General features: G+C 55.7%; 1 protein-coding gene across 2 annotated transcripts; it reads left to right on the forward strand.

Annotated features, from left to right (window-relative positions):
• SSH3 (slingshot protein phosphatase 3) lies at positions 1-17482 on the forward strand. Of its 2 annotated transcripts, none has more exons than XM_067531996.1 (14): positions 1-128; positions 2453-2490; positions 3207-3372; positions 4879-4997; positions 5328-5399; positions 6670-6735; positions 7499-7693; positions 8111-8204; positions 8500-8628; positions 8956-9002; positions 9486-9632; positions 15200-15400; positions 15634-16135; positions 16342-17482. In XM_067531996.1, the coding sequence occupies exons 1-14, from the start codon at positions 63-65 to the stop codon at positions 16888-16890; spliced, it is 2391 nt and encodes a 796-aa protein (XP_067388097.1). In that variant the 5' UTR covers positions 1-62; the 3' UTR covers positions 16891-17482. The 2 variants fall into 2 exon arrangements, with proteins under 2 accessions (XP_067388097.1, XP_067388098.1); XM_067531997.1 differs by having other exon boundaries at positions 8111-8162.
• The last annotated feature ends 4476 nt before the right edge of the window (positions 17483-21958 follow it).

Here is a 21958-nt window from a genome sequence, read left to right on the forward strand (position 1 = left end):
GCGGCAGGCGGCCGGGGCTGGGGCGCCCGAAGTTTGTGGCAGGCGGGCGGGGGGGTCCCCGCATGGCGCTGGTCACCGTCCGCAGGTCCCCGGCCGGCAGCCGCCACGGCTCCCCCACCGGCTGCAAGGTGAGTGAGTCCCCGCCCTGCCCCAGCCCCAGCGCTGGCTCCTGCTCCTGCTCCGGGCCGGCTCCGCTCCCTGCCCAGCTCCGGGGCTGCGGGAGGAGGATTGTGCAGAGGGTAGCGCGGGGTGCTCGGCTGCTCCAGTCCCGGCCTCTCCCAGCAGGGGGCGCTGTGGGGAGGGGGGTCATTGGCTGTGTGTGGGGGGGTCACTCCAGTCCCTGCCTCTCTCAGTAGGGGGCGCTGTGGGGAACCGGGGGGGGGGGGATGCTGGTTGTGGAGGAGGGGGCTATTCCAGTCCCTGCCTCTCCCAGCAAGGGGTGCTCTAGGGCAGTGTTTCTCAACCAGGGTACACGTACTCCTGGGGGTACACAGAGGTCTTCCAGGGGGTACATCAACTCATCTAGATATTTGCCTAGTTTTACAACAGGCTACATAAGAACACTAGTGAAGTCAGTACAAACTAAAATTTCATAAACAATAACTTCTTTATGCTGCTCTATATGTTATGCGCTGAAACATAAGCACAATATTTATATTCTAATCGACCTAGCAGTAGCAGCGTGCGGTGACACTTTCGTATTTTTATGTCTGATTTTGGAAGCAACTAGTTTTTAAGTGAGGTGAAATTTGGGTACACAAGACAGGTCAGACTCCTGAAAGGGGTACAATAGTCTGGAAAGGTTGAGAACCACTGCTATAGGGAGTGGGGTGGCGGTGCTGGTTGTGGGGGGAGGGGGCTATTCCAGTCCCTGCGTCTCCCAGCAGGGGGCGCTGTAGTGCCCGTGTCAAGAGGGCTGCCATTGCGCGTCGGTGGGTGCCCATGGCCCGTGGCTGGCTGTAATCGCCCTTGCGCAGCTCACGCTGCCCCTGTGGTTTATTATCGGGCACTGGTACTGCCTTGTCGTTAAGTTTCACAAACTGATACTTCCTTCGGAGGCTGCTTCCTCTCCAGCTAGTGCCTTGCAGTATGCAAAGTCACTCTGAGTGTTGCGGGATCCACACCCCGAGTTGCTAGCCCCAGCATTCACCTTCAAGAAGACCCCACCCCCCCCGGTGTATAGCAGTCTCCTGGTGGCGTGGGCTTGTGAGCGTCGCGGACGACGTTTGCACAGGCTGTGCTGGGAGCTGCTGAGCAGGAAGGGCAGGGATGCTGTTAATTTTTTTTTTTTCCACACTCAAAAAATGTCAGAGGAAATTGTCGCTGGGCTGGGCGCTCCCAGGAGGGAACAAAAAGGCCCCGCTACGCAAGCTGAGGATGGGATGGCGCCCGAAAGGGCTCGTGGCCTAGTTGATGCCCCAAATAGGTGGGAGGCATCGGGGCGGCACCTGCCCCAAATGTGGCCATTTTCCCCGTTGCAGCCTGGCGGCGGGTGTCAAACCCTAGCCAAGATCATGGAACTTCAGCTTCCTGTACCGGCAGCTTTGACCTCCAGCGAGCACCTTGCAGATTGTAGGGATCCCAGCCCCCCCTGCCCAGGGACTTCAGGCCCCATTGGAGCAGAGGGCACTGGTTGCAGGAGGCCTTGACACCCCTGGCTCCTCTGTCACATCTGCCACACTCCCCTGCTGTCCCTTCAGCTCTTTGTGCCTGCTCCTAGAGCAACAGGTGTCAGGTGACCCCTGCCAGCTGCCTAGGTGTCCCGATTTTATAGGGTCACAATCCTAATATTCAGGCACCTATTACCCGCCCATCCCCTGTCCCTATTTTCCACACTTCCGCCCTACCGCTGCCAGAGCTGAGCAGGAATCCCCCTGCAGGACATCTTGGATGCAGGGGGGAGTGCTGCACTGAGGGTGGGGGCTCTCTCTTCTCCCCTCTGCTCTCTGTGCTGCTCCAGGCTGCCTCCCCCATACCAGGGCTCCTGTTTCTGCTTTGTCTGCTCTTGCCCCCCAGGCTGTCCCTTCCCTACCTACATGCCCCTAGGAACCCTACCTCATTGGCTCTCCAGGCATCCTTGGCCCCCCTTGCCCTTCTGCTCTCCTGGGGAGCTGGGCATGCAGGATTAGCTCTCCAAGCTTCACAGCCACTAGTGAAGCCAGAAGCTCCAGCTAAAATGAAATGTGGCATCTCCCCGCAGCCATGCAGTGCCAGCTTGTGCCTAGGGTGGGGGAGGAGGGGGTCTGAGGTGTCGCTGACACCCTATCGGGCCAGAGGAGCTGCCCCATCCTCTTTCCTTGCTCTGGGCCTGTCAAGTCTGCGCTGGAGCTTGTGGGTGCGACATCCTCATCTCTGGCCCAAGCTGGGTGCCATGGGGTCATGGCCTGCATGCCCACCAGATGCATGGAAACAAGTCCCGTGCCCCAGCAATCTGTCTGTGGTTCCTTTGCAGGATGAAGAGGTTTCCAGGAGGAGCCAGCTGCAGCGACGGTGAGTTGCTGCCCCTCATAACTCTCCCTCTCCATAGCCAAAGGGGAGCTGGTTCCCAACCCCAGCACCCCTCCACCTGCTTGGGTCCTTGCAGGAGATGGAAGGCGAGCATGGAGGATCCACCAGGGAGGGGCAATGCACACCCTGCTGTTTGGAAGAAGGAAGTAATGCTGGGATTCCCACCCTGGCCCTGCCTGTTACATTTGGAAGGTCCTGCCCTAGAGATGCTGGAGGAGAAAAAGGACTCTGCCCCCTATCAGCGCCCCAAGCATTCAGGCTGCTATAGGGGAGGGTGTGCCTACCAATCTCTCTCCTCCCTGCTATCTTTTGAGTCCTGCCCCAATGAATCACCCCAGCCTCTGCATCTGCTCAGACCCACAGGGTGAAACTAACCTGCCCCTGGACAGTTTTACCTCTGCTCCCTGCTGGCATCTGATCAGCTGCCCTGTAATTGACCAGATGCTTGTTAGTGGCCAAGCTCTGAGCAGCCACTGAGGCACGGGAACTGCCTGCCCGCAGACTCAGGTGGACGCCTCTTGCCTCATGTCTGGGAGGTTGTCTTCATAACCAAAAGGGTTAGAGACTCCGTTCTTTTTTTCAGTGGAAGCTGGCATGCCCACATTTGACAGAGTGGGTCCTTCCCCAAGGCCAGCTTCCCTGGGAGGTGCAAGACATTCCTCTGTCTCATGCCCATGTTCCCTCCCCACCTTCCCCAGCCACAGCTTCGTCATGGTCAAAGGGGCTGCCCTGCTCCTGCAGGAAGAGGAGAAGCTGGAGACGGTGCAGGAAGGCCCGCCTTCCCCAGACCAAATTCAAAGCCAGCAGGAGCAGCACCTGCAGCTGATGATGGGGCTGCTGCGGTCAGAGGATGCCATCCGCCTGGTGAGACGGGGCATGGCTGGCATGAGGTGGCTCCCAGGAAAGACCAGTCCAAGGGGCGGTAACAATGGGGCGGGGGATGGAGATGGATGATGGGGACAGTCATCACAACAGATCATCAAACCACTGGGTCCATCCAGCCCAGTATCAACCCTTCCCTTCACCCCTCCCACACCGACCTGCCCCAGATCAGCCCCATGCACCATCCAGCCCAGTTTATCTCCCCACCATCACTCTCTGCCCCAAATTAGCCCCACGGGCCCATCCAGCCCCCCAGCTCAAGGGGGAAGCCACAACTGTAGGTGGGGAGGAGAAGGGAAAGGGGCAGCCTGTGGGCCCCCGCCATCCCCTGTGTCTCTTTGCACCCCTTCTGCCCCTTTCCTGAGCCCGGGTGCTCAATGCCCCACTCTCCCCCTTCTCCCCGCCTCCCAGTTGTGGCTGCCCCTCCCCACCCTGATTCCCAGCCGTCCAGTCCCTGCAGCCCCCATCCTGTTCTCTCCAGCCTTGCATGCACAGACACCCTCCCTGGCAGGCAGGCTCAGATCTGCAGCATGTCCATTGCCTGAGCATTACTCATTGTTTGCCATCCCGAGGCTGCTCCCCCGTTCCTCCCCTCGCCCCCCCATCCCTGGCATCAGCCCAGCCTGACTGGAGAATTATTAACCACTCCAGTGCATGGGCTGCTTCACCCGCCTGCAGGATGTCAGGCCAGGTCAGGAAGGGCAGGGCTGGGCAGTGCAGACTCCTCCCCCGCCCTGGTGTCACAGCGCCCCCTGCTGGGTAGGGCAAGGCTGGACCGTGCAGACTCCTCCCCCTCCCTGGTGTCCCAGCGCCCCCTGCTGGGGCGAGCGGGACTGGCCAGGCGGGTGAGGTGTTCTCTGTCTGCAGCACAGAGATCATTGGGGGAGGGGATCCCTGCCAGTAGAATCTCATTTCTGAGCAGCCAGTTCCCCATTTATGGCTGCAGGGCTCTCGCTCTCGCCTCCTGGGCTGGCAGCCAAGGCCGGCTGCACAGTCCGGCCTGGGGGACCCTACAGGGAGCTTCCCAGGGTTGCTCAGAGCTGCCCTTGCTTGTGAGGCTGAGTCACGCTGCCTGTGCCCCCGGGGACCCTCCAACCCTGAGAGCTGTACATGCATCGCTGAGCCCCAGCCACACACTGACCCCCAGCCGAATGGACTAGACAGCACTGCGCAGAGACCCAGAGGTTCATCTCTTAACATCCCCCTCCCAGAGCCCTGACACCCGGTTGGGAAATCACTGCCCAGCCCCACCCTCCCCAGCAGGGGGCGCTGTGACACTGGGGAGAGGGAGGAGCCTGCACTGCCCAGCAGTGCCCTCCCCAGCAGGGGGCGCTGGGAGACCAGACCTGGGGGTGGAGCCTACATTGTCCAGCTCCGCCCCATCCTCTCCAGCAGGGGTGCTGGGACATCGGGGCCAGGGGCGTACCATGGGCACCCAGAGGTCACATGGAGAGGCAGGTCTCAGTCGGGCTCTGGCTTTGCCTCCAGGCCGTGCGGCTGGAGTCGACCCGGCCCCACCGGATCCGGTACCTGCTTCTCCTGTCGACGGAGGAGCTGGAGGGCAAGAGTGCGACGGTGCTTCTGGGCGTGGATTTCCCTGAAGAGGGGTGAGGAGTGGGGGGCAAGTAGGGGAGAGGGAGAGTGATGATGAGTGAGGTCTGGGGAGCACTGAAGAGGGGGAGGGGTGGGATATTAGGATGGGCGGAGCAGGGCTGAGGAGTTGGGGGGCTTGTGCCCTGGGACCCGTGGGAGGAGCCGCCTGCACCCTGTGCTCTCAGCACTGGAGAAGCCGAGGTCTTTGTCCTGCCCTTGCGCTGCCCCCGCAGTGCCAGATCAGGTCCCTGGACGGAGTCTGTGGGGCCCTTGTGCCAAGTCTGTAATCTCCCCCACATCCTAGTGTGGACCCTGCGCGCTTTGACCCCTCTCTCTGCCCCTAGCTCGGCCAGATGCACCCTGGGTATGGTGCTGCCCCTCTGGAGCGACACCCAGGTCTTCCTCGACGGGGACGGGTAAGAGACTTGATCACCCATACTACCTCCCGGGGTCCTGCTCGGGGAGCTCCCCTGTCCGGGAGGGAGAGGGGAATTCTGCCCCGTATCCAGTCACGCCTGCGTTTCATCCCCCGCTTGTCACACACAGCGCCCCCAGTGAAAGCCCGTCCTGCGCTCGTTGCCTGAACTGCTCCCCGACACACAGCTCCCCTCCGAAGAAGCCTCCTCTGTCCAAACAGGATCGTAGAGCTCTGAGAGCAATGCCAGGTCCCACAGCAGCACCGCTAGCCATGGCCCGCGAGAGGTGCTCAGGATCCCATGCGCCCTGCAAGGGCAGCTGCATCTAAACCGGCCATCACCAGCGAAAAATTGTATCAAATGTAGGAAACTTTAATGGGCCATCCTTAGGGTCATCTCAGGGTCAACATCACAAACTGATACACATTCACACCTCACAACTGTTGCTCTGACTTGCCAGCAGACTCCGGCAGCTGCCACAGTTGTGATCTAAGGAAGAATAATAGCACTTGGCTCCTATCTAGGACTTTCCATCAGTAGATTTCAAAGTGCAACACAACGATGGTCAGGATCATTAGCACCATTTTACAGATAAGAAAACTGAGGCACAAAAGAGTGGGAAGTGACTTGCCCAAGATCACCCAGCAGGCCCATAGCTAACCTGGAAATAAAACCCAGGTCTCCTGAGTCCCAGTCCTGTGCTCTACCCACTAGGCCTCACAGACCTCCTTAAACAGGAGGCATTTATTAAAGGAAACAGGCTTCTGCCCCCCCCAGTTTGAGTCCCAGTTTTGACTCCTTTGTTTACTAGGGTCCTCACCCTATTTAGACCTCTCTAGTGCACACTGGTGACTGTGTGATGTACTGCAAAGCCTAGATAAGACACTTTTTCTAAATGGAAGCTGAGCACTTCTGGGAGGAGGGGCTTCTCAAATGGGCAGGGCTTGGTTTGTGGGCGGAGCTTGGAAGAATTCCAATGCTCTCTCCTCCCCCTGCAAAGAGCTCATGTGGATTGTGGATCAGACATGCTGGTGCTGCTGCATGGAGCAGAGAAAGCCCAGCTTGACTCTCAGATCCCGGACACTGCAATCCGCCCCATCTCTGCTCATGCCTGTGATCTGGCCTGCAGGGAGCTGCTGGGCTGGCACTGCACATTCACGGAGCCTGTCTGTCCAGCCCTGTGTGTGAAGGGTGAACGTCCTTCTCCCGCATCCAGGCCCCTCAACACTCCCCCCCAGTAAAATCCTTGCCTTCCTCTCTCTGTCTCTAGGGGCTTCAGTGTGACATCCGGGGGACAGACACGCATCTTCAAACCCATCTCTGTGCAGACCATGTGGTGAGTGAGCCCCACACTGCTTGTTAAATGCGGCTGGTGGGAGTGGTGGGATCATACGGAGGGCGGGGGGGTGGGGAGGATGAAATTAGCTGGGACCCACAGGAGCATGGGTTTAGGGACAGTGGGGGAGATGAGATTTAGGCTGGACTGTGAACCTTCCTCATTTGTCCCCCCTCCTCCCCCCAGCCCATGGACTTTGAAAGCAGGGGTTGTCTATGAGGATAGCCCCAGGGAGGAGGTGACATGGCTGCAGAAGGCGGAGGGAGGGATAACTGTGGGATTTCTTTTGGAGGAGTTGTCATAGACACTGGGGTGGAGGGATATCTGTGTGGATTGCCCTGGGAGAGGGTGAGGTGTGACTATGGGAGGCAGAGGGATATCTGTGGGATTGCCCTGGGAGGAGGTGTGGTGGCTTTGGGAGGCAGAGGGATATGGGGATGCTGGGGGGCGGGGGCGAGGTACTGTGGGCTTGGGAGGCAGAGGGAAATCTAGGGGGATTGCCGGGTGGAAGAGGGGTGTGTTCTGTGGCCATGGGAGGTGGAAGGTTATCTACAGGGATTGCCCTGAGAGTCGATGCTGTGACGGTAAAGTAGTTCTAGTGCAGGTGCCCTGTTCCCAGGCATTAGCCAAGCAGCCAGGGGGTCCGTGGGGTCCCAGCCGGGAAGCTTCCCCTGCCAGTCCCTATGGGCAGCAGGGATCTGTGCCTTGCACTTCTTGTGTCTCCAGTCTGATGTCTGTCAACCTGTCTGCTCCCCTCCCACAGGTCGGTGCTGCAGGTGCTGCACAAGGCATGCAATGAAGCCGTCCACAACAACCACTTCCCTGGGGGCAGTGCACTGGGCTGGGCTGAGTGGTACCAGTGCGCCATCACCTCGGAGCAGAGCTGCATCAATGAGTGGCTGGCCATGTCCGACCTGGAGTCCGTGCGGCCCGACGCCCCAGCTCTGTTCTCCGACCGGTCAGTACCAGTCCTGGGGCGATGTGAGCAGGGAGAGGCAGGATCAGCATAGTGCGTGGAGCCGGGGAGACTCCTCCCCCCTCCCACCTCACTCAGTGAGCCCCCTGCATACCTCTTCCACTGATAGGGCAGCCCCCACATTGGCAGCCAATGGGGATCTGGGTGGGGCAGGGCTCCATGTAAGAGCCTCCAACGCTGGATGCTGATTGGCTGGAAGAGCGTTTCCATCCCCTTGCTGGAGCATTGGGTTCGAATCCTCCCTAGAGCCCGCGAATTGCTTGGACCTAAGCCAAAGCCTAGCAGGAGGGCAGGGTCTGGCGACTGAGGGGGCAGTGTCTGGTAGCCAGGGGCCGGTGTCTGAGGGCAGAATCTGGGGGCCCTGTGGGCTTTGACACCCCACCTGTTTCTGTGCCCCAGGCCAACGCAGCGTGAGCTGATGGAGCGGATGATCCGGGCCAAATTGCGTGAGGTGATGGCCACGACTGACCTGGAGAGCATCACCTCCAAGGAGGTGGGGTGCATGGGGAGGAGGGGGAGACGGAGGAGTGGGAGGCGAAGGATGGGTTGGGGGAAGTCGATGGGGTGTGAGAGGCAGGGGGGATCGGGGTGGGAGATGGGGATGGGCGGTTGTTTGTTTGTGGGAAATGTGGGTCTGGGAAGCGATTGGTTGGGCGGGTCAGGGGAGGGAAAGAGAAGCAGGGTGTATGGGATAGGGGGCAGTGGGAGAAATGGGGGTAACCAGCTGACCTCCTCTCCCCGTGGGGCCAGAGCGGGGTTCCCCCTCTGATGGTCTGTTCCCCTTGCAGATCCGCACGGAGCTTGAGTACCGCACCAGCTGCAGCCTGAAGGAGTACAAGGAGTTCATTGACAACGAGATGCTGCTTATCATGGCCCAGATGGACCGGCCCTCCAAGATCTTTGACCACCTGTACCTAGTGAGGAGCTGCCAGGGGCTGGGGAGAGCTCTGTCCTGGCCCCTCCCAGCCAGGGACGATGTAGGAAGTGGGGCAGGAGCACTGGCTGTGAGGGGAGCTCCGAGCTACTCCAGCCCAGCCTCTCCCAGCAGGGGGCGCTGTGGGGAATGGGGCAGGAGCGCTGGTTGTGTGGGGTGGAACTCCCAGCTACTCCAGCTCAACTCCCAGCAGGGGTGCTCTTGCAGTTACTCAGGGCGGGAGGGGGTCGGACTTTCCTTCAGAAGTAGCTATGGGAGCAGCTGCATCTGTCCATTCACCCTGCTGTACCCCCTCTCTGCCTGTCCGTAGGGCTCTGAGTGGAACGCAGCCAACCTGGAGGAGCTGCAGCGCAACAGGTGTGTGCCCTGGCCCCGGGGGAGGGTTGGGGGCAGATTCCCCACCTGGCCTGTGTTGACCCAGGGCATCTTTCCATCACCCTGCAGTGGCCAGACGGTGTACAGAGGTTAGTGAGGCTGCTGCTGCCTCTAGGCCTGGCTCTGTAGAAGCCCCTCCTTTGGGTTCTGTCCCCGCAGCCAACCTGATCAGGGTGCCTACCCAAACACTGGAGCCCAAGTGCTGGGGGATGGGCACCTTGGAGGCACCCTGCATCTGGCCACCTCTTGTTCTCCAGGCTGGAAGGGCTGTCTGAACTGAGTTCGAATCCTGCCTCCTGGACTCCCACACAGCCCTGGTTGGTGCTTCTAGAGGGGACAGTTACAGGGGAGGGCAGCTTGTCTCCAAGGTTGCCTGCTGGGATAGGCACTGGGAGTAGGGTGTATTCGGGATGTGGTGGCACTGGGGGAACCCCCAGCACCTCCCTGACTCCACCTCTGTATCAGAATCAGCCACATCCTCAACGTGACCCGGGAAATCGACAACTTCTTCCCAGCGCTTTTCACCTACATGAACGTGCGGCTCTACGACGAAGAGACCTCGCAGCTGCTGCCGTACTGGAAGGAGACGTATCACTTCATCTCGAATGTCCGGTGAGCAGTGGGGTCAGGGGGAGGAGTCGCTTGTGTGCTGATAACCAGGCGAGTCACACCACCCCCCAGGGAGCTGTTGCCCCGTTGCTCCACACATCCCAGCCTCTGCCACTGGAGCTAACTTACATCCTGAGGTGGTAGCAACAACTGGTCCTTTGTCCTCTCTCTGGCTGCACTGTGGGCTGCAACCTCTACGTGGTGACATAAACCGTCTCTTGCAGAGTGTATTACAAAAGGATTGCGTGTGGGGGAGACATGTCCAAAGACATGCATGGGAAGGATCGTATGTATCCGGTACCACGTATGGGCTCTGGAAAAGGGGGCGTGGAGGACATCTCTGAGATAATCATCATAGCTCATCATTCCAAAACACAGCCAAGACCTGGTGGTGTCTCTTATCTCAAATAGTTCCTCAGGAGCATGGGATGTTGATGGGGCAGTGTTCAGGTGTTTGCCTAGGCTCTCCACATTCACAACAGGGGCCATTCCTCACTTCCACTTGGTCATATTTGTCACCAGTCTTTGCCACACCAGCTCTCCCTCGATTTAGAGTACATCAGTGTGTGATGGAGTGGGAATTTTCTGTAGTACTTTTATGAGCCCCACGTGTGCCTCAGTTTCCCTTATGCCTTGCATGGCTACCCCGTGGCAGGGAAGGACTAAGTTTGCTCTCAGTGAAGGCTAAGAGCCATAGAGGGGGGTGGAGGGGCTGTCAGAACAGACTGAAGGGGTCATTAAAAAGGACTGGCAGACGCCCATCCCTATCAATGGAAAACCTGAGAAGACAACACTCACCAGGATGTTGACACCTAGCAACCAATGACCCAGAGGGAGGAGGATTTCCCCACCTCTCAGGCGGGAAGCTGAGAACAAGGGCAGGAGGGGGATAAGGGTTGGCTACTGGAAGAAGCTTGGAGCTCTCACCTGGGAACTGACTAAGGAAGGAAGTCAGAGAGAGACAGAGAGCCTGCAAATGGAGTTCGCTACAGCTTGGCTGGGCTCTGGGCTGACCCCCGGGGACCAACCTCTTTTCTCCATGCTGTCCTGAAGCCTTCTTCTGCTGTGTTGCAGTTGACTAATAAACCCGACTGTCTTGAAAATGCTGAGTGAGTGCCACTGCAAATCCCTGAGGAGAGGACAAGTCTCTACCAGGAATCTCGTTCAGTGGGACTCACTGAACCAAGCTCCCAGCGTGAAACAGGAGGGCTGGAGCCCCGGAGGTTCAGTCTCAGGAGGCAGTGAAGCCACATGGCCTGCCCTTGTGCAGGAAGAATGAGACCCCCTTGGGGGTCTGACCCATCCAAGGGGATCCTCCGAGAGACTGTTCAAAGTTGGGGGTGCTACACCGACCTTGTGGAGTGTTTTAGTTCGAGGCCATGCCAGGAGGGAGTTGTTCTGAAGGAATCAGGTTGTGCAAGTTCATTGACATTTCCTGCCATTTTGTTACTCTGTAGCCTGCCACAGAGGTATTTTGGGGCAAGGGATTTTCAGAGGCAAAACTCTTTCAGGACATCAGCCCTTTGGGTAGCGGAATGTGTCCATGCAGTGGGTAGCTGGGATCGTGCACCTGTTTTGGTCTCCCCTTTCTGTTGACGGCATCTCACCTCACTGATGTGGTGCAGTCCCCGTGCGGCAGTATAGCTACAGTGCGCAGTTAGTTTAAAATTTCCTGTGAGGATCCATCGGGATCAACTGAGTTGCAATTTTGTGTGCATGGTTTGTGCGGGCCCATACTGGGGCACAGTGCTTTGGAGCTGAGTAACACAGGGCAAGACTGGTTGGCTGGTGTGTTTTGAGGTTAGCACCCCTTTTATGTTGGCCGGTTTTTGGAGTATGCAGTTTCTGGAGTTCACTTTTTTTTTATCAGCTTCTGGATGTGCTATTTGAGTGTCAGCGTTCTGTCTAATGTGATCCTAGGTACACCAGATGTTCATGGTGCTCAAGGGTTGTACCGTCCCATGATATTTTTGCCAGGCCTAACGGTGTTTCGGGTGGAAGATGTATGCTTGTGTCTTGCTAGGGTTGGCAGTTAGGATCCATGTGTGATAGTATTCTCCGTGTACACTCAGGGAGCCAATTAGAATGTCCTCAAATCTTTCCTGATGGAGACGCGATGCAAAGATCACCTGGGTAAATGAATCGTCACATGTTGGGAATTCTGGCTGGTCATTTTTTGTAGACATAAAACAGCAAGGGTAAGGCCAAGGAACTTGGGGCAAGCAATTCCACTGAGCACGACATTGACTTTTCTGACCATCCATCTTGACCCAAAAAACCTCATTTTTTGAGCAGGGAGGAGATGACCTGGGCCGTCTTGCTACTTCTCAAAATTCTTGCCAGTTTCAATAGAAGTGCATGATGGTTCACAGTATCATAAGCAGCTGACAGATCAATAACACAGCCCCTTCAATTTGACAGGCTTCAAAGCCATCTTCAGTGTATTGAGTTAGGTTTGCAACTTGGCCACAAGCATGAAGGTCCTAGGCGAAAACCAGTGTGGTCATCAGTCATCTGGCCTTCTACTACCAGCGCTTTTCCACCTGCTATCATCTGTTCATGTAGCTTGTAGGTTAAGCAGAATAAGGACATTGGCCAGTAACATTGCAGAGTTTAGGATCTTTATGTGGTCTGAGTAATGCAACCATATGGGCCTGTCTCCGCAGTCCGGGTACCTGCATTGTCTCCTTGCAGGAATCCAAGAAGTCAAGGAGCCACTTCTGTGTTCCCACCCTGATGTGTGGAAAGAGTTCATTAGATCTCCCAGAGTCCAGCTGCCTCTCCGCATCCCAGCGTTTTCACGGCTGAGTCAGCTCCTTGGCGTTGGAGCGGCTCACTGTGGACTTTGCTGTTTCCTGTTGGACTTGTTTCGTTTTGCACGTAGCTGTGTGGGCTGGTTTATGGGTTGCAATGCGTTGGTGAGCGGCTGCAGCAGTGCACTTTGGTTGTTGTCCCTCGGGGTCAGCTTGCGAACGGTGGCCCATGCTTTCTTGCTGTTATGGCACGTTTGTTGCCAAAGGGATCCAGGTCAGAACATCTGTATTGCTGGTTTGTCTGTTCTGAAAGCCCCAGTACAGATAGTGTCAGACATCCCTGGGAGAACTTCCCGCAGGTGTCCAGGTTGTGTGGGGCCTCCCTACCACCTGTCCTGAGCATGAAGGAGCCTTATCTGTGCCTGCCAGAGATCAGCTCCCTGACTCCACTGGCCACAGGAAACATAGTCGCTCCCCTTTCAGCCTGCGCAGACCCTACTATCTCTTTGCAGGTTAACGATAGGCACATTCCAATCCCTGAGCATCCTCCTGGTGTGCTCAGCCCCTGATCCACTGGACGCTCACAGTATGCACAGATCCACTGTTGTTTTGGGACAGTGCCCCTCAGGGTCTCCCTTACACCTCAGATCACTGCTCCACTCAACTCACAGGCCCGTGATATGCCTGTAGGAAAAACAGGATAAGTTTATTTAACAAAGAGCAGAGATTCAAAGAACAGCAAGTACGTAAAAGCACTGGAAGCAACTGGTTACATCTAAAACAAAATCATAACACGCCTTCTAGTGCTTTGACTTAACTAACAAGACACTGTCCTGTCTCATACAAGCTTAGCTCACCCAAAGCCTTTCTCCCAGCTGTTAACAACCAGGCTGGCTGTGACCCTTCATAAGACAAGCCGCCTGATAGCTTGTCCCCTTGGTGAAAGATACTTGGTTTCTCTCTCCTCGTATACCAGACAAGTTCTTTGATCTTAGTCAGAACCAGGACGCGACACGGGGGGTGTTCCTGCCTGTAGATATTGTGAGTTCTTGTCATCCTCACAGTCTTGATTAGGTGGGGGCTCCATATGCAAAGTGATTTACGTTGTAAGACACATACTACACAATGATCAGCCAGGGAGAGAGAAGCATCTCCTATCCCCCTGCTGGAACAGAACCTGCTTGTCACCTTCATAACTTACATACCTTAAGAAGATAGTTTTCCGCATAGAGGCTAACTCCTTCAATATCATCCATCCGTCCACCTCGCCATGATTAGGGTGACCAGTGTGTTACTGGCTATTGGTAGAGCTTCACATGCCACTCTTCAGTGCACTATTAGGTAGATATTAGACCAAAGGGATTCTTGTAAGCCCCTGTGCCTTCCTCATGCCCTCTACCAGTTGGCACCAAGGGGTATCCAGGTCACAGTCCCCCAGGGATGTGCTTTTGGGCAGTCTTCCACACCAGGAGACAATTCTCAGTGCTCAAATGTCGAAGGAATATTACAAATGGATTTACGCAGCTCACAGATAAATAAGCCGTTCTGTAGGTGAATCTGGGCAGGTATTTAGCTTTCCTGGATTGTATGGCAGCCTCTGTTTCACTTGCGCTGGTCTAAGCTGCAATTTTGGGACCTCTGCCATGAGCCCCCTTCTGAAGTTGTCTGCGTTTTCAGAGGTAACGAAGATCAGCACCTCATCTACGCTTCAAAATTAGATCGACCTAGCTACGTCACTTACGGCTGTGAAAATTTTGCACCCTGAGCACCATAGTTAGATTGACCTAGCCCCCGGTGTAGATGCAGTGAGGTCCATGGAAGAATTCTGCCATCGACCCAGCTCTCGGAGAGGTGGATTACTTACATCGACGGGAAAACCCCTTCCGTCGATGTCGGCATCTGCACTGCAGCTGTGCCCTAGTGCGTATAGTGTAGACATTTGTCCTTGGACTCATAGAGCATGGTCTAGCTGTTGCCACTTCTCAACTTCTTTCCCATTGCTGGAGTAATGGTGTGAAATGGTGGTGTGACTGCTGTAGTCGCCTGTGACAAGGCATGGCTTTCCTGTCAGCGGAGGGTCAGTTGACCATGCAAGCTGTTCTTCTGGTGGGTTGTAAACAGGAACCACTGCTAGTTCAGTCAGAAGTCCCATTACAGCATGGGAGTTTCCCAGCAGTGCTTTTCACCAGGCTTTTGTCATGGTTAAGTATCGTGCTGTCATAGACGTTGCTTTCAGCGTTTGCAGCAGTAAGCAGCGTGCCAGGGATGTCTGGTGATGTTCTCTCTCTGTGTGTCTCTTGATGGCTGCTTTCCTGCCTTCTCTGCAGAGAATCCATCCACATGAAACTGGCAGTTTTGAGTGCTGTCTTTGGCTGAGGCCTGGAACGGGCCCGTTTATGTCACCAGCTGAGGCTGTGTCTTCTGTTGCAGTCTCAGTGGGGATTGTCAGCTTTTGGTCTCTCCCATGGTCAGCTGCAACAGGAGATTAACAGGGCTCCCAATGTGACTGTGTCTGACATGACCCCCGTCCCTGAGATGGGAGTTTGGTGGCTCCTGGCTTCCACCTGCCACAGTGATGTGTTATAATAGAATCTGAGAGAAGGCTCCTTATAGGCGATGATGCCCTCTTGTGTGTTCATGAAGGGGGGACATAGCAACAGTTCCCATCAAGATGCCATGGGGGAGGGAAAGGGGCACAGCCAGAGGGCCCCATGGGGGAGTGAGAGGGCACTGCCAAAAAGCACCATGGGGAAGGGGAGGTGAAGAAGGTGCATTGAGCCCCCTGCTCCTGCCTCACTGGCCCATATCCCCCAACAGGGCCCAGAACTCCCGGGTGTTAGTGCACTGCAAGATGGGCGTAAGCCGCTCAGCCTCCACAGTGATCGCCTATGCCATGAAGGAGTACGGCTGGACGCTGGAGCAGGCCTACCGGCACGTGCGAGAACGGCGCCCCATCGTGCACCCCAACCCCAGCTTCATGAGACAGCTGGAGTTCTACCAGGGCATCCTGGACGCCAGGTAACTGCAAGGAGAGGGAGGAGCCTGCACTGCCCAGACCCACCTCCCATCAGGGGTTCTGTGACATCATGGAAGGGGGAGGAGCCTCCACTGCCCAGCCCACCCTCCCCAGCAGGGGGCACTGTGACATCAGGGAGGGGGAGGGGCCTGCACTGCCCGACCCTGCCCTCCTCAGCAGGAGGCTCTGTGACATCCCCAGTGCCTCCTGTTCAGCTCAGTGTGTCTCTGCACAGCCGGCACAGCAGCCTGTGGGAGCAGAAGGCAGGAGATAGCCAATGGGAGGACACAGTGGAGGGGAGTGACACTGGCAGTGACCAATCGGGGAGCGAGGGGAGCCTGTGCCTGGAGATGCTGAATTTGGAGGAGGAGCCTGGGCTGCAGGAGGAGGAGCCTGGGCTGCAGGAGGAGGAGCCAGGGCTGCAGGAGGAGGAGCCAGTCACGACACCTCAGTATTGTTTCCGGCCCCTGCGGGAGCCCCCCGAGGAACCAGCCCAGCCCCAGGCCCCAGCAGGGAGCGATGGGCCCCAGATCTGCGTGCAGGAGGCGGAGGAGCCGGGTGGCTCGGATGACTCGGGGGCTGAGGAAGTCCAGGGGCATTTGGCTGTGCTGCGGGTGCCAGAGCCACCCAGCACACCGCGTGACCGGCGCATCAACCTCTACGCCGTGATGAGGAGCATCAGCGAGATGGACAGCCCTGACGCCCCCTCACCGCTGGGGGGTCCTGCCGAGGGGGAGGTAAGGGGCGCATGCAGGGGCCACCAAGGGGGAGGAGGATGCCCCAGCTGGTGGGAACAGGGGAAGGATCCAGGGCTGTGGGGAGGTGCCATGCAACAGGAGGGGGGGCCCACGTGTGGGGCAGGAGGGGTTTGATTGGGGCCCAGCAGAAAGAAGTGCCCCGAGTGTGTCTGTTCTCTGATTGCCCCCTCTCCTCTTTCTGGCAGGTGTTTGCTGCCTCAGGGAGCGAGGCCCCCATGGAGCATCCCGCCTCACAGCTTGCTTCCCCCCCACCCTCCCCACAGAGCCAGGAGGAGCCGGGGGCAGCAGCTCCAGGCTCCAACGCCAAGCAGCTCCCACCGCGGACCTCAGCCGACAAGACAGGCAAGCGGCAGGGCCAGCAGCACAGCCGCCAGGTCCCCCGGAGCCACGCCCAGCTGCGCAAGCAGAGCAACCATCCGGGGCCAGGCAAGGCGCACATGGCTGTGCAGCAGGGGGAGGGCCTCAGTCCCAGGACCCTGCGTCATGCCCGGGCCGTGCAGCACCGCCAGTCCGTGGCCCAGCTCATGGATGCTGCCCTGGTACTCAGCCGCACCAGGGAATTCGAGGAGCGTCTGGAAGCTGCTGGCCAGGAAATGCCCCACCCAGGGGAGGAGCTTGCTAGTTCCCCACCCCCCCCACAGGAGCCCCCTCCTGGAGGCGGCACCCTCCCCCCTTCGCGGCCAAGGAGGATGGTGCGGCAGGCCAGCGTGGACATTGAGCCTGGCTCCGGGTGAGACTTTGCCCCCGTAGCCCTGCCTACAATGACTGTGGCTCCGCCCCCATAGCCAGGCTACCGCCACGGATGGTGCTGGGGGCCCAGCTGCTGCCTGGAGCCAGTGTTTGGGAGCAGGGCACTCGACACCGGAGAAGCATCAGTGCAGATCATCCTTGAGGGCAGGGCCTGAATGCTGCAGGGGGCGGGACCAATGGAAGAGCTGGACTCTAGGCTGGGGACAGCCTCTCCCTCCAAAGCTCCATCCCATCTCCATCTGGAGAACCTATGGGGCACAGCCCTTCGAGGACCGCACTGCCCAGCCCCATGCTCCCCTGAGGCTCCAGCCCTGCAGCTGAGCAGGTGTTCCCGGAGGTGAGTGGGGGCGGCATGATGCCCTCTGTCTCCACATGCACCAGCCCTTTGCTTTTGTGCTACTGAGCACTGCTTTGGTCAGTGGGGTCAAAGGGTGCCGACCTCCTCACTGTGACTGGGGAGGAAAGGATGTGCTGGGGCGCACCTCCCCCTCCCCCCGCTCTGCCCACCTGGACACCACGCCATTTCTCTCTGTGCCAGCCTCACTCAGTCTGTGAATAAAGAGTTAATTCACTTTGCCATTGACTTTGGCCTTGTCCCTTCCCTGGGGTCCCCCTGCTTACCAGGGACATGGGCTCCTGTTCCCCCTGCTGCCCAAGGATGGGACAGGAAGCAAAGAGCTGTCACCTAGGCCAAAGCCCTGGGAGGTGGGATCTGTTTTATCCGGATCCATGTGAGCCCTGGGACACAGCCACCCCGGGGTGGGGAGGGAGGCAGCGGGGAAAGGTGCAGGCTCAACCACCCTGGAATCCGGGATCCCTGCTGCCCCACAGATCAGAGGCAGTGGTGGTTCCCCTGCCCCTGCCAGTTGATTCTCACTCCACCCCACAGTGGATCCTCCTCAGATCAGGATCCTCCTCAGATCAAACTTAAAGCAATTTACACATGTAGGTACTGGTGCCAAAGGGGGAAACTGAGGCACTGGGTGGGAAGGCCTCCAAAATGAATCAGCTCAAACCCAGGAAATGCAGAATGAAGGGGATGCTCCCTAGTGGAGCCTGCAGCAAGTCCCTCCACATCACCCAGCCCAGGTCCGCTGGGGAGTATGAACAAAGCTCTGATCTGGCTGGCGGGGGGCAGCGGAAAGTGCAGTTTGGCTCGGTGAGGTTCTGCCTTTTGGGCAGCGCTGTGAGCTGGATGCATTAATGGGTTATATTGGCCTCCCTGAGAACTGGCCTTTCCTAGCTGGGGCCTCATGCTTCCTCAAGGACTGGCCATGTGGCCTCACCGCCTCTGAGACGGAGCCTCCAGGCTCCCGCCCTCCTGCTTCACCCTGTGAGCTCTGTCCAGCACGTCCAACTGAGTCAGACACCTGGTCAGAGACATTCACTCTCTCCAAGGCCCTAGGCTCCCCAGCCAGTGTTGGCAATGACACGGGGCAGCTTTTCCAGCCAGAGCAGGGGTCGTTAGCCCGCTGGCATGCAGCACGGGGAGTCCTGAGTGCAGCCCAGAAAAACAAAGTTAAGACATTGTCTCTCCTGGCTGAGCCAGTTATCCACCCAGCCAGGCTGCCGTGGCGTCCATGGTTGGCCCGCCCCCTGTCTCTTTGTCAGGCCCACAGGAGAGGTGCTAAGTCTCCAACAGGCCAGTGGGTCTCAGCCCCCGGCACCTGTTGCTCCTTTGTCCTGCAGAGCCACGCTGAGTTCACGTGTGCCCTGGTGTTAGATGGCAGTTGTGCAGTCCTCAAGATCCCCATTGACTTTCTGGGCTCTCCATGGATAGGGATCAGTCTCAGCCAGGCCTTACTGACCTTCCATTCCAGCCCAGCCACTTATGTGAGACGTCTGCTCTGCCCCAGGAGCCGATGGCACAATCCTGCTCACGCCCGTCACTGCTAGGCAACCCATTCATAAAGCCACTGCAGGAAATCCCCACTCCAACCCAGCAGGGCCCGGGTGCCTCTGGCTCTCCCCTTGACCTGGGCAGGCTCGCGGTTGCTGGCAGCTGCCTCCCTCAGGGACATCAGCTGCCCGGTTTGGGTGTCCGCAGCTGGCTGCAAGTTTTCTACCAAGCCTGTTTTTTTCAACATTGGATTTTCCCAATGGGGAACGAGGTGCCTAAATCCCCTTGGGGAAGCAGAGTCAGGCCCAGAGCCCTGAGCCTAGCCTGGGTCTTCTGCACTCAGGGGTGCTGCTTTGGCTGCTCCAGTCTCCGCAGCTGGAAAAGCCAGGCTGGTCAGGTGCCTGCCCCTTTCTAGAGCACACCGTCAGCGACCGATGGGAATGGGCCCATCAAGTGCAAGGCATTGTTAGCAGCCACGTTTTTCCAGCTGGGATCTTCAAGGCAGTGGGAGGTGCTCTAGCTTTGGGTTGCACATGGCTGCCCATCACCGGGGTATCTGAGCCTTGAAGACAGGGTATCTTGCTTTGAAGACAGAACACCAGATTGGGGTTGAAAAGACCTGAGTTTTTAGAAAAGACCTGAGTTTTTAGTCCTAGCTCTGCCATGGTGCGTGAGCTTGGGCAAATCACTCCCCGCCCCCCCCCCCCCCCCCCCATGCCTCCATCTTGTGTCTATTTAGCAGGTAAGCTCTTTGGGGCAGAGGCCATTTGTAACTGTGCATACAGCATGGGGGTGGGGGGGGCTTGGGCCATCCCTAGATCTAGGTTCTACAGTAACACAGCAGTGAATATTTAGTGCTTGTCGGACACACACAGCAAAGCAGGGCTATGCAGGGGCCATTATAAGAAATGCCAGCACTGCTCACATCTTTGCTTTAATAATCTAGTGACTCACCCTTTCCAGTCATTTCATTTTTATAAACTTGTCTTATTTACGGACACAAAAGGAAACAGTGAAAGAGTTTTGTTTTATTTTAAACCACCCCCACACCCACCTGGGAAATGCCCAGAACAAAACACTTTGTTTCAAAAACCAGCTACAATCCTTGCTAAGTGTCACCAGTCTGCTTCCCTCTCTTTTCACTTGCCAATATTAAAAAGCAAGGAAATTAATGGTTAAGCCACACCTCTCTCTCTTATGCTACCCACACACTCAAGATCGCAGTCTCACTAAGCATGAAGAAGTACATTTTTCAGCACAGCCTTAATGCCAACCCCAAATAATGCATAAGTCGTTAATATTAAATATACGTGGGTTTGGCCAGAATTCCATTTTTATTTTTTTATAATTGTGATGGATAATGACGATGTTGATTTTAAGCATTTATTTACATTTTCACAGTTGCCCATAATTAGGGGGGTTTAAGCACGTTTTAAATTATTTGTCTTGATTTAAATTTTCACAGTGGCGGGAAATGGAGGGGTGGGGGTCAGACAATAATTATTTAATGATAGTCGATGTTGAGATTCAAAAATCGTTAAAGCTTTATAAGCAAGGGAGATTTAGGTCAGATATTAGGGAAAAGTTTCTGATGTAAGTTGTTTGCAGTGTTGTTGTAGCTGGGCTGGTCCCAGGAGCTTAAATTCATAATTTTGCTAGATGCTAAAAATCAGGGATTTAATAAAGACTCTGGATTTATGGTTTAGTACAACAATTTGTAATCCACTAGTTTCCCTCTCCCCCATCCCCCGCTTTTTTGTCCTATGACTGGAGGGGTGTTAACAGGTCATTTCACCTTGAATGGGCTCTTACAGTATGTGTTAACTACTTACGCTAAACAATTTGTCCACCCTGTATTTAGGCCTGGACTACGCTAGCACTTATGCCAGCAAAACTTTTGTCACTCAGGGGTGTGAAAAAAACGGACATAACTACCACCGTTTGTTTAGGTAGTTTTATTGAGGTGGCAGCGGGAGAGCTCTCTCCTGCCAACATAATGTGGCTACACAACCGTTCTTACAATGGCACAGCTGCACCAATAAAGCTATGCTGCTGTAAGGTTTAAGTGTAGACTAGCCCTTAGCTGTGACACTCTGAGTAGCTTTCCCAGCCCTGAAGAAGAGTTCTGGGCAACTTGAAAGTTTGTTTCTTTCACAAACAGGAGTTGGTCCGATAAAAGATATTACCTCACCCACCTTGTTTTAATAACTACAAGGGTTGTTAAACTCTGGAAGAGGATTCCAAGGGAGGTCGTTTAAGAACAAGTGGGACAAACCCCTGTCAGGGATGTTCAAGGTTTACTTGGTCCTGCCTCAGCACAGGGGGCTGGATTTGATGACCTCTCAAGCTTCAATTTCTATGATTCTATGAAAACACAAATTGTCAATATCACATGTCAAAATATACACAGTAAATATCCTTAAATCAAACTCGAATAAGATCTTAAGCAACATTTTTCTTATGTGGACTATCCATAAATTTTCATTATTCTCGATGGAGATATTTTTCATTGGTTTGTGTGCGCACAGTGAAATCGACATTTACCGATAAAAATGGAATCCTTCTAAGCCTAAAATATATCTTACTTTAATTAGTAACCTCACAATAAAACCACAAGCCACCTGAAAATGAAATATAGGTGAAGATAACTGCTAAAGCCGGAAGGAATCCTTGTGATCATCTAGTCTGACCCGGATAACACATGTCATAGGGACTTCTCGGAATTAATGAACGAATCAGTTATTATAGAGAGACACATGAATTATGCTGATTGACCATTCTCAAATGTGCATTCACTTATGGACAATATTTTTTTTACCATAAATTGATAAAAATCAGAATTTCCTATAAAACAACATGTACAATATGATTCTTGGGCCACAGCAAATGGGAGTATTGTACCAACAATTGATACGCCTAATGACTGATCGTATATCCCTATTGAGTACTATAATTGAGATACCAAAACTGAGCTAATTGTATGTTTGTACAATGGGGTCCTGGCCTGTGACTGGCAGGGCTCCTAGCTGCTACGTTAGTACAAGTAATAAAGAACGATGTTACATAGCAATGATCAACCATACATGGGTCAGAGTTAAGGCTGTTGTGATGAAATATGCATTTAATTGCTTTTAGTAAGAATTCTGGCTCTCAGGAAGGGATTGTGGGATTTAACACCCCTCGATGGTTTCCTACCTCTGAAGTGCTGGTGC

The sequence above is a fragment of the Emydura macquarii genome, unplaced genomic scaffold (assembly GCF_026122565.2).
Source record: "Emydura macquarii macquarii isolate MOO-44397 ecotype Brisbane River unplaced genomic scaffold, CSIRO-AGI_Emac_v2 contig_3235, whole genome shotgun sequence".
In the NCBI taxonomy this organism is placed as follows: Eukaryota; Metazoa; Chordata; order Testudines; family Chelidae; genus Emydura; species Emydura macquarii.